General features: G+C 28.5%; 2 protein-coding genes across 9 annotated transcripts in view; one reads left to right on the top strand and one right to left on the bottom strand.

Annotated features, from left to right (window-relative positions):
• Positions 1-8240, top strand: part of LOC149031084 (E3 ubiquitin-protein ligase mib1-like) — a 207594-nt gene extending 199354 nt beyond the window's left edge. For 6 of the 7 annotated variants that reach the window (XM_089176875.1, XM_089176878.1, XM_089176879.1 and 3 more), the window contains 6 exons: positions 1416-1635; positions 1890-2200; positions 2426-2600; positions 2683-2884; positions 3281-3510; positions 4104-8240. In XM_089176875.1, coding sequence (XP_089033001.1) covers positions 1420-1635; positions 1890-2200; positions 2426-2600; positions 2683-2884; positions 3281-3510; positions 4104-4244 — 1275 coding nt within the window. In that variant the 5' untranslated portion in view covers positions 1416-1419 and the 3' untranslated portion in view covers positions 4245-8240. The remainder of the gene's footprint in view (positions 1-1415; positions 1636-1889; positions 2201-2425; positions 2601-2682; positions 2885-3280; positions 3511-4103) is intronic. The other variant, XM_089176880.1, reaches the window with a different exon arrangement.
• Positions 6554-12345, bottom strand: Dlic (dynein light intermediate chain). 2 transcript variants are annotated; one of them, XM_015320520.2, is made up of 10 exons: positions 12071-12345; positions 11836-11909; positions 11528-11644; positions 11213-11443; positions 10880-11090; positions 10455-10643; positions 10272-10386; positions 9986-10126; positions 9054-9219; positions 6554-8969 (listed from the first exon to the last, which is right to left on the bottom strand). In XM_015320520.2, the coding sequence occupies exons 1-10, from the start codon at positions 12157-12159 to the stop codon at positions 8854-8856; spliced, it is 1449 nt and encodes a 482-aa protein (XP_015176006.1). In that variant the 5' UTR covers positions 12160-12345; the 3' UTR covers positions 6554-8853. The 2 variants fall into 2 exon arrangements, with proteins under 2 accessions (XP_015176006.1, XP_015176016.1); XM_015320530.2 differs by having other exon boundaries at positions 10010-10126.
• Positions 12346-12367: the final 22 nt, after the last annotated feature.

Raw genomic sequence — 12367 nt, 5'->3', positions numbered from 1 at the left:
CATATGTGTACCATTAGTGCATTCGTAAAGCTTTCAAATGCTGTCACGTGTACGCTGCAACATTTTAGCATCAATTCGTTCATGTAGCAACAGTGATTGCTTTTAAATCATCAATGTCAGTCATCCGCATATTGTAAATAATGTCTTTGACGAATCTCCAAAAAAAGAAATCAGTGGATATATTATTTTAATTGATCCGTGAATTGTATCTTTACAAACAAACTTTGTACGTAAAAAAATAGTAAAAAGAAAAAATAAATTTTCTCCTAAAATTTAAAAAAAAATATTTAAACTTGTTAAAACTAATCACTTATTACAACAAAGAAAAATAGTACAAATAATTTTTAAACACCCTGTTACATATTATTATTATTCATTATAAATCAAATATTTAACTGATTGTTAAATTCAATGTTTATGTTTAATAAAAATATATTGAGCAAATATATAGAACGTTCGAAGACAACAAGCATGATCTGGGAATAAATCAAAATGGTGTCTATCAACATAACGTTTCATATCTTACGATCATAAAATCCTCGATATCTTCGTATCGCATTAATCGTTTACATAATGAAGCTCCGAAAACCGCGAGTTTGAGAGGTACGATCGATTCCATGAAGCGGATACGCGCGGTTATGGTTATTATAGTACACGCAGCTTTGGTACTAAATAATAATCTTCCAAAATAACCGCCGCGATAACCGTAGTTTATGATATTCGTTAATTGACAATCGCATCTGTTAATGATACTCCCGATGTCCCGATGGCTATAAAACGAATGGATTTCAACGATATCGATTTCACGATCACGTTCACATACACATACATACACACACATCATGTGACACAACTGAAAATGTATATATTTCCTTATATACATTTAATACATAAATATTACATATATAAATTTCTATATGTCTTTGAATGAAACTGATCAAAGACCCCTTCGTCAAGACGCGCACAGACTTCTCGTTGGTAGAAAAGTAAAATCTCATTTTCCCCTTTTCCACCTATTATCCTCCACTTCGTTTATTAATCGTAACATAAACTTGTACTCCAGGAAAATCGTGTAGAAGTTTAGAACAAGAAATAATTTATTCTCTCTATCTTTATCTCCCCTTACTCTCTTACTCTGTCGAGAAAGCAGGACGAAGCTCTTAAGAAGAAGTACGTCGTTACGCTAGCGTAAGAAGACCGTAATTATTTAGCCCGTAACGTTCGCTCTTATGAATTATGAGATTGTTTATAAAGAGGATAAGGAATTAAAAAAAAAGAAATAAAAATGAAAAAAAAACAAAACAAAAAGAGATGGGTCGGGACAATTTTAACGACGATTAAAAAACGCGTCCGTTTTCCCTCTTTTCATTTTCTATTATTTCACTCTCAATATCTTTTTCTTTCCATTGTTACAGTGCTATGCGCGTTTTGCTGTCGAAATTACCGAGGCCGTGGATAGTCGACGAGAAAAAGGACGATGGATACACGGCACTTCATCTGGCAGCTCTGAACAATCACGTCGAAGTCGCTGAACAATTGGCGCGTGCTGGAAAAGCCGATCTAGATTTGCAAAATGTGAATTTGCAGACCGCTCTACATCTCGCTGTTGAACGACAACATACACAAATTGTCCGAGTAAGTAGAAAAACATTTTTATTATCTTTCGATATAGAAAATCAATTTAAAAACATGTTAGCGTAATTTATATATTAATTTATAAATTCACTTTTATATCATATGTCAACAAATTGTTATCAATGATTGTTCTTCTTGATATTTGTTCTACTCACATGAACGTTTTCGGTTAAATTTGAAACTTTGTTTTTTTTTTCTTGGAATATAAATTAAACGGTATAATGAATGTAATTTGCAATGTATCATTTGTGCAGTTATTGGTACGAGAAGGTGCAAATTTGAACGTGGCCGACAAAGACGGTGACACGCCACTTCACGAAGCTCTGAGACATCACACTTTGTCACAGCTGCGACAGCTGCAGGACGTCCGAGATGTCGGTCGTCTTTTAATGGGTCTTGGTGCACAGGGTCAGGACAAGAAAAGTAGTTCCTTCATCGCTTGCTTCCTGGCAGCTCATGGTGCCGATCTAGAATTGAAAAACAAAAAGGGCCAAACACCCTTGGATCTATGTCCAGATCCAAATCTTTGTAAAACTTTGACAACGTGTCACAAAGACAAGGAATCGTCAGTATCGCTTCCACTTTTCTTTTTTTATTTTCATATGTGATTCATTTCTTTTTCTTTTTTTTTTTATTTGTTTAAATAACAAAAATTGATTCAATCTCTGCAGAGATGAATTTTTTATTTTAATAACAGTATATAGAAAAATTTGTTTAATTTCAAAAAATAATCCAAAATACCATAAAATTAAGTTGTTCATCCTATTTATATATGAATTTTTCTTTTTAGACACGACATAGAAGCCGCACCATCATCGGGAACAATTGACGAATGTCTCGTTTGCACCGATGGAAAACGTGAAATGCTTTTCAGTCCTTGCGGACATGTTGCCTGTTGCAACGTTTGTGCTCCAAGAGTGAAAAAATGTCTTATATGCAGACAGAATATTCTTACCAAACAGAAGGTAAATTGATCACGCATAAATCACTAAAATTCATCCGAAATATTCTTTGAACTTCTTAGAATAATTTTATAAACTTCAACAGATCGAGGAATGCGTTGTTTGCTCGGATCGCAAGGCCAGTGTCCTATTCCATCCGTGTGGTCACATGTGTGCCTGTGAGAGTTGTGCTGCCTTAATGAAGAAATGTGTTCAGTGCAGAACACAAATTCAGCACATGGTACCGCTGTCAATTTGCTGCGGTGGAGGAGGTGATGTCACTTACATTAAGGGGTGCAATGCCTCAGGTACAAAGATCACTTTGGCCAGAGAGTCCTTGCAAACCATTATTTTCCCTCTCTTCCTGATTGAAAATTATTTTATTAGATGATTATTAACTCAATGAAATAAATATTGCATTACAAATTTGTCTTATTTTGTAAATGGTTTTAAGTTTTAAGCTGAACAATATCAGAAACTTTCTTCAGTTTTGTAAATAACCTTTTCTGCAATTTTTATTATCAAGAAACTTGAAATGCAATGTCTTTTAATTTTCATTCAATAATTCAAAAACTATGAGTAGAAACTCAAAACATTAGTATATATTGTTACGTTATAAAAATGAAACCCTAGTCCCTGACAAACGAGAAGAAAATTGAGAAACGTATTATGACCATCAAACAAATACGGTTTTATATTTAAAGGAACCATATCAGAAGTTAAAGCTGACGTAGAAGAAGAACCAGTGCCAATACCGACAGCCAATACCAATACCAATACCAATACCAATACTAATACCAATACTAACACCAATACCAATACCAATACCAATACTGGTGGTGGGGAAGCTCTTTTGATGAACAATGGAAGTCGAGACACGTCTCACAGCGATATTCAGAAACTTCAACAACAATTGCAAGATATCAAGGAACAAGTACGTGTCCCTTTTATTTGTTATATTTTCCTTGCGTTTATTATATCTTTAGATAAAAATAATATCAGGCCAGTCCAAAAATTCGTTCATATTTCCTTTCTTAAGGATTTTGCAACAATACAAACTAAATGATAGACTTTATGCATACCATATACAAAATTTTACCATAAACCAAAACCACATCAAATGGTGTTGTTTATTATTAAAACTGTTGTTCTCTTTCTTAAATCTTTAACATCATCCTTAAGCAGTTTTTAAATAATGAAATAAATTTTGTCTGCAGTAAAACTTATACCTTAAAAGAAAACTACAAAACTTGCCATTTGTACTATGCATCAATATTCATTTCTTATTTTTTCTCTTTTAAATTAAATTTTGACAAAAGTTAATGGAAAACTTAGAGATTGATTATGACAATTAAAAGAAGATATGACTTAATTTAAAATGTAGTAGTAAAACATAGTGAATCAAAGTTAATCATTCATGTGATCCAAATATGAACGGACTTTCGGATTAATCTGATATTTAAATGAAATAGCCGAAAGAGAAAATTTGATAATATTTAATTTAAAAATGATGTTTTTCTTTTGCAGACAATGTGTCCAGTTTGTTTGGATCGTTTAAAAAATATGATCTTCCTCTGTGGCCATGGAACCTGTCAAATGTGTGGCGATCGAATGTCGGAGTGTCCAATATGCCGCAAAGCAGTAGACAAACGCATTTTGCTCTATTGAATAGACTGACCGTTAGTTCTGAGTTAGAACTATCGGAATATTAATAATAATCTAATAATCTAATAGTAATTCCTAATTGCATATTTATAATATAACGCAAATGGAATCGTAATGACCGCGAACTTTTTCCCATTCCCTTAATCATCGTGATGGTCCTATTATTAATTGCATGTTTATTATTTGAAAAAAAAACGATATCTATACACGATTATAAAATCAACACTTCGTAATCGTATTTCGTATAGGAAATATTTAATACAAAATTAATGAATAAAAAAAACAGTATAAATGTGTAAGAGACAACAAAACATCCTATGAGAAACAAACTCGTTAACGTTCGTTACAATTCTTTCCATTTTTTGACAATTTAAGAAATAATTAAATTTCTTCCTAACTTTTTAAACGATATACAATTAATATTAAATAGGATCAAATGTTTACGTAGCGTGATAATAATGGATTATGAATGAATTAATGGCAAATTTTGACATTAATTATTCCGGAAAATAATTAATAAGGAATGAATTTTTATTTGATTAACGTATATTAAATATTATTTACTTAGATATATTATAATATATATTATGTATGTAGAAAAAGAGTAATCAGCCTTATTAATGAACATTATTAATAAACAAAAAAAAATACTTTTTAATTAATTAACATAATAATTAACATAATTTTTATTGGAGGGTACCATAAACATTATTACAATTATGTAGGAGTATACTTGAGCCATAGTTTTAATCGAATAAGGCTATAATCATTTCATTGTTATCATTCGTATATATGCAGTATTTGTTGTTGATACAAGAGAACTATATACTTCCGTATTACTAGTAATACGTAATACTTACAACAAATGCCTTGTTTACATCTTTCATTATTCATTATTGTTAACAATCATTCAATTGATTGAATGTTAAAAAATAATCATCTTTCTATATCTTATCTGTTAAATGAGAATGAATGATTAGTAATAAATAGTACTTACAATAATTGCTTTGTCTATACTGATCATGATTAATTATTGTTGACGATCATTCAATTAATTGAATGTTTGAAAATTAGGAATGGTCTTTTTCTATATCTTACCTGTTAAATGAGAATGAATGATTAATTAGTATATACGTTCCCAAATGCATATACAAATTTTATGAACGTTATTTTAATTACAAAAACAATTGAAAAGCTATTGCATCTATAAAAAAGAAAGATTATTTCTTAGTACACATACTTATATTTTATTATAATTATATATATATATAAAACATTCTTCGTCATCCTTGGTTTATGTTTTTTTATACCTATATTTATGAATATATATATATATACAAATTTATTAATTGCATGCATCGGGTTATAAATTTTGTTATCTTAAAAAGAAAAAAAACAGAAGAAACAACAAAACATAATTTGTGTGTCAAAATATTATATATATAATTTTAGTATTATATATAAGTCAATAAGACTTTATATAATTACTCAGTATTCAATTATATTTAATCAATCGTGTAATACAGTAGAAATATTAGAACATCACATGTAACGATATTATTAGAAACTTGAGAGTAATTATCCATTTGTTTCTTTTTCCTTTTCTTCTTTTTTTTAACAAAACTTGTTCTACCGAAACACCTTTAAAATATTATCATTATTTTAAATATATTTTAATATCTATTTAGTTTATTATATACACGTAATATGATACAGTTTCAATAGTACAATCAATTTCAGTGATTCATCAATTCATTCGATTCAATTTCGTAAAGAAAAGATTAAGATGATTAAGAAATTATCATTAATTTATCTTTTCATTCTTCTATTTTTTGTATTTTCTTTTCTGTTTTGTTTTTCTATAATCTATTCGTATATATTTTGTTTTTTTCTTCTTTTAAATAATAACTATATCGCGCAAATATATAACGTAAAATGGCAGAAAACGATATAAAATGCTGCTAAGTGAGCTATAAACAATAAGTTGCCTTTCTGTAAAAGAATGTAATTCCAATTACGAGCCTCATAATATATATATATATATATCACACAATTTATTATATAAATATATATATATATATCACGTTAACATATATTGTAATATTATAAAATACAAAACTGCCAAATAAATGACTTTTTTAAACACCATTTATCATAATATATCTAAAGATAAATAAACTAAAGATAAAATTTGATTCAATTAATTTTAAATAACAGATCAAATGATATTTAATTTAAATAAAAATCAAAACTAATGAAATAAAATATAATAAATTAAATAATTATGATAACAAGAATTTGCAGTATACGAATATTATGAAAAATTATTTATTTTTAAATATTAGAGAATGTGATTTTACATAAGTGAAGCAATTGGTTACAGTCAACTGAATATACAAAATATATTATTAAATAAATAGTTTCTAAAGTACGTGTTACAAAGAAACTAATTAAATCGAATTAAAGGAATATTCTAGTTTAGAAAAATTCGATGTTTTTTTTCATTTTTGGAAAATATAGATCTTTAAAAATATATCCTTAAAAGGAAATTTAGAAATTTTAGAAATTTACAAAGTTATAGCCATTTAATACCGTAGTATCAGGTATGGTACCAGCTCACATCAGAACTTTAAACGCTTTTTTCTCAAAACTACTTTTTTCAAGCTAATTGGCATATCTCGAGTTTTATTTATTCAATTAACTTCAAATTTAGCATATACCTTCAGTACATGTTGCTTTGTGGTAGATACTATGAACATTGCGAAATTTAATTTTTACTATTTTAAAAAAAATAAAAGACTTTAAAAAAAAGTCATAGAACAAATTGTTTTCTAACAGCTGCCATTTTTAGATTTTTTTTTCATTGTAATTAAATCCACGATGACAACCTTTCTAAACAAGAATTTTTGTTTTTTTTCATTGTCAGATGAATAAACCTCAAAATCATGTCAACCAGCATATTTGGTATTATCATATCAATAATTTTTTTTTTTATTAAATCCTAAAAAAGCAAAAATTATCGCTCTCTAGACTAGAATACCCTCTTTTCAACATGTTGCTTCGATAAAAAACAAGACAAAAAATTTGGAATCTCGTATAGCGTTTGTGAGCACAAACGATTATTTAATTTCTGCGTGTAAAATACAATAACAACTTCTTCTAAAAGCTAATAAAAAGAATTATTAAATATATTCACAATATATATTATGCATAATATTAATGAGATTTACTAATAAACGTGCTTCTAATTTGATATCAAATGATAATAACAATATTTATTATCCAGTTGGCAGTAGAGAAAAAAGAAACATAGTTCAGTGATAGATTGTTCGCCTAAATTAAGGACTTCTCAAAGCGTGAATCGCGACCCTGTATAAGATTGCATAACTAAACTTGGGGGGGGGGGGCAGAAATTGGAGCAAACCTACGTAATTCCTGAACGCGCTACAACCGAAAATTTATTCAAAACCAATTTAGCAATGTCTATGTCTATTTATGATAATGAAAGAAAAGATAATAAAAAATCTATATCCTGGGTCACAAAAATATCTGCTCTGATAAAGGGGGATCACCAAGTGGAAAAGTTTGAGAAGCCTCAATTTAAATAATAATTAAATAATTTACTAAAAAGATATTAATTCACAAATTAGCTATTATATTAAATATTTTCTTATATTATTATTATTATTATTATTATTATTATTATCATGTATCTCAAGATCATGTCCTGATTATGTTTTTATTATTTTATTTTTTTATTTTTTTTACTCTTTTTTTCATTATTAATCGTATTTAATAACAGATTAAGGCTGCCTTAAAACCACGCAACTTTTAAGAATTATTGTTTCTTCGATTGATAAATGTGCCTTATTTTTTACACGACTACCTATTGCAATTTTGTGTTATATTTATTATGTATTACAATATTTTGCGACCCATCTTTAGATTTAAATAAAAATTTGAGATAATAAAATAAACACAAAAAAAAGAAAAAGAAAATAGACGTAATAAAATAGAGAAAAAGAAAATGTATATAAATAAAATGATTTAATTGATTAAATTTGCAGATTAGCATAAGTTGATTAATTTAACAAAAGATAAATGAATTGTTCCAAAGAATATTTGTTTTCCTTAAAAATGTTTATGATTTTTTTATTTTTATTATGTAAGCTCTAAAATAATAATTGATTACGCTTAAATTACTATAAAGTAGTATTTTGTGCTATATTCGATTATGAGATTTAAAATAATTATATTATTTTAAATTTAAATTATTCATCGTAACATAAATGATTTAATTATAAGAGTATATTTTTCCAACTAGCTAATCGTAATTGTTTTTTCTAAAATTAGTGAAATATAATTAAAAAGATCTGCTACAGTCGGTCGATTATTATGCAATCTTAAACATAAATAGAAAAAATAAATAAAATAATACCGATTGTCACGATATATACATATACAGAATTAAGATGCTTGCAATGGATAAGTCAAGCATACTCGCGCACAAATATTGATCTTTTGATTAGAATGAAAATAGATATATTACGGATTGATATTTTAATGGGTCGCAAAAAAAAAAAGAAAAATATAAAAAATATCAATTATTCATTTAACATTCGGACGATGAATTCGAGTTAGGCGGAGACAATTTTTTAGTTTGCGTTAGACGATCTAATTCAGCTGCAGCGTCATTGCACATTGTTGCTTTATCTACTGGTGTACTATCTGAAATATAAATCAATAGATTTTTTTTTTAATTAATATATCATGTCAAATAATAAATAATCATTGTAACTAATAACTACGCACCAAGCTTAACAGGACTTGCACCTATACTTCCCGGTGATCCTGGAACACCTGGAAGCGCAGCAGTCTTTTTGTAAAGTAAAGAGTTGAAGAAGCTAGCTAATACGCCTTCCCCAGCAGCAGTGGTACCGGTACCTTTGGAATCCAATTTCTTGTTTGGCGATGCTACCTAATTATAAGAAATTTAGTATGTCTGTACATAAGGAAACCTACTTATATTCGTTTTTATGCACATGATTAACAGATTATACCACATGGATTAGAACATGCTTTTGAACGTTAACTGCAATAAGCACATGATGATCCTATTTCATGTTGCTGAGATGCAAACAGCAAGGACTCTTGAACATTAAATAACACAAACATAAAAGAACGTCAGTGTACATGAATCTATCAGAAAAGATTATATTTATATATAATCAATTTATATATGAAATATTAGTTAATTACCTCTTATTTATCAAATGGCATATAAGCACAATATTTTGAAACAATAATGATAATTTTAAATATAAATAAGAACAAAAATATCAACTAAATAAAATGGATATTATAGGCAAAAACATAAACCGTAAAAAGGAAGGTCGATTAGACATAAATCTGGACTATGCAACTTCATGAAAAAGCATTATGTAATGATAATGCTAAACACATACACATTAGATTTTCCTAATACTTTTCACAATTGTATTTTGATCAATAAATGTTTGTTAAGCAATGAAAAGGATATTTTTGTAAAAAAAATGATACATGTAAAGACGATTGATTGCAGTTTTTCACTCCATGAACAATATTACATAAATGAAAACAAAAATGGATTTACCATATTATTTAACAAATTCGTAGTAATAATATTACCACTGTATATATAATTCCAGGCTCTGTAATTAATGATATGCAAACGAGGAGCATGCTCTAATTATAAATGGTACAACCTGTATAACTGGGCCGAGGCTTGCCTGGTTCCTTGTTGTAGGTGAACGTGTTGGATCTTTCAAACCTGATGCCGTAGCTTGCTGTCTTGCTAAAAACGCTTGTTCATCTTCTGCTTGAACTTCCACTTCTCTTATCAAACACTGTTTATTAAATAATTTTATTTATTAATTTTTATAAATTTCCTTGAATGATAATAATAATAATAATAATAATAATAATAATAATAATAATAATAATAATAATAATAATAATAATAATAATAATACTGAATACAAAATAACTCACTTTTCTATTTGTCACAGGTTGCGTAATAATATCACGATAATAATCATTTGGTTTCATCGATTGTAAATTTTCATGAAGGATGCTAATCTTTTTCATATTATCCCAACCAGAAGGACTACGATGTTTCAAAAAGATACATGTAAAACTATAAAATTTTTATTTCAGATAAATATAAATACTCACATAAGAACTGCATCCTTTTCTACAACTAAAGCAGGCGTTCTGAAAGGTAACGAATAAATTCTATGTGTAAGATATTTATACAATAGATCACAATTTTTATCTTCTTTTACTGATGTATAGAAAAGACCTGCACCATATTGCAAACAGAACCGCCTAATCCATTGTTGCATAAAATCAAAATCTTCGTCTCTGAAAAAAAAAAAAATATAATTTTCTATATAAACAAAAATTTGTTAAAATGTATTTTAACCCCTCGTGCTATAACAATGTGTGAAACTCGTGATAATCTTTACAGCTCTAGCATGAGAAACATGGGATCTACTCGTGGCAAATCTCACAGATTAAACATAAGCACTAAATATGACATACAGCTCCATGCATTAAATCATAGTGCAAGGGATTTATAAATTCAATTTAATTCTTACTTATAATCGTGTTCCTTTTCAAGGGTAGACATATAATCAGTTTTAGTTATAACCACGACAATGTCTAAGCCTAGATTGGTCATAAGTACTCTTTCAGGTAAAGGTATATGTTCAGTTGTTTCATCGTCGAGATTACGACTGGTACGTCTCAAAGGACTTCCTGGATCTAGTTCGTCACCAGGTTCGGTATACTCTTGCCATTTTTTAATGTCTGATTAAACAGATCTGTTCATAAATCTACATACTTCATAAATACTCTGCATATACTTGGATAGATGAAATATTAAGTAGAATTAAAGAACAATTGTTGAATTAACAATAAGAATGACTCACTTTGTTGCCTGAGCCGTTGCCAGGTGTCATTATCAATGCCCAATTTATCAACATGATCAGCTAATAAAGCAGCCCATGCTTGTAATTGATCTAAAATAGCCCACGGCGTGGTCATTGCAGCTACTAGCATTACAAGCGTATGTGGAAATCTTGCAGCATTTAATGCAAATCTCAACAGATTAGCGTGACCTGGATCGCCATCCAAAACCCACACAGATAATCTTGTTTGATCTAAAAGAAAAAGGTATTATAATATGTAGAACTTTTTTTATGATAGCAACTTTAACATAAAATTTATAAACATGATTAACCTACCATCTCTGTAATCGTCTCTTACATCAATGTACGCAAATTCTAAACCGGAGCCTTTTTTAGGATCTTCCACTCCTTGCAATTTGGCGATAAGAGTTGTTTTTCCACTCTCGTTATCACCTACAAATAAATTATAAGAATTTCAACATTGTAAGAGCAAAATTGTGATATCATAATTTTTGTTCTTGCAATGGCACATAAGAAAGGTCAAAATTCTTGTAGGAAAAAACTTGATCCTATATGGATTTAGTATGCAAAACGCGTTGACGTAAAACGTTACTTTGAAATATATTAATAGAATGAAAATTTACCCAAGACAAGGACATTCTTGTTAGATGGCAGTTTGTTGTTCCCGCTGTTCTGTACTTCTGCCAGAATAGAGGACCTGTAAAATATATCAATTAAAAAGATTATTCTTTTTTTTTTGTGCTAGGAGCATATGACAAATGTTGTAAGCATATTATATGAAAAAAACAAAAAATTATTTACATTAATAATATGATAAATAATTAGAAGTATTTATCAATGATTGATCATCGAACTTACCACAAATTGTCTTTATTTTCCGGATCTTCTTTCTTTTTCGATTGGAAAGCATTAGTTTGCGCCATCGTATCAATCATTGTTGCTGCCATTATCCATTTGACAGAAACGAAATGCACTATTGATTGTGCGCAGAAAGCGGGTGCGGTTTGCTACTAATTTTATTTTTTACCGATCGTTGCTTTTTTATATGGATTTAACTAAAGCAAATATTATTCTATATAACAGGATATTTATTATTTAAATACATAATAAAAAAAAATTACATTACTCTTATTACTTCTCCATAAATAAATGTAT

This window comes from Polistes dominula, unplaced genomic scaffold, assembly GCF_049000335.1.
Source record: "Polistes dominula isolate Pdom_NZ unplaced genomic scaffold, Pdom_raw_medaka contig_12, whole genome shotgun sequence".
In the NCBI taxonomy this organism is placed as follows: Eukaryota; Metazoa; Arthropoda; class Insecta; order Hymenoptera; family Vespidae; genus Polistes; species Polistes dominula.
This window is presented reverse-complemented; position numbering and strand designations above follow the sequence as displayed.

What these genes read in the sequence shown, in the direction of transcription:
- Dlic (XM_015320520.2), bottom strand. Translation starts at nt 12,159, where the DNA reads ATGGCAGCAACAATGATTGATACGATGGCGCAAACTAATGCTTTCCAA. An exon ending in GAAAAGGAACACGATTATAA is followed by an intron (nt 10,644 to 10,879) that starts GTAAGAATTAAA and finishes TTTTTTTTTCAG; the next exon opens with AGACGAAGATTTTGATTTTA. An exon ending in GAAAAGGATGCAGTTCTTAT is followed by an intron (nt 10,387 to 10,454) that starts GTGAGTATTTAT and finishes GAAACATCGTAG; the next exon opens with TCCTTCTGGTTGGGATAATA.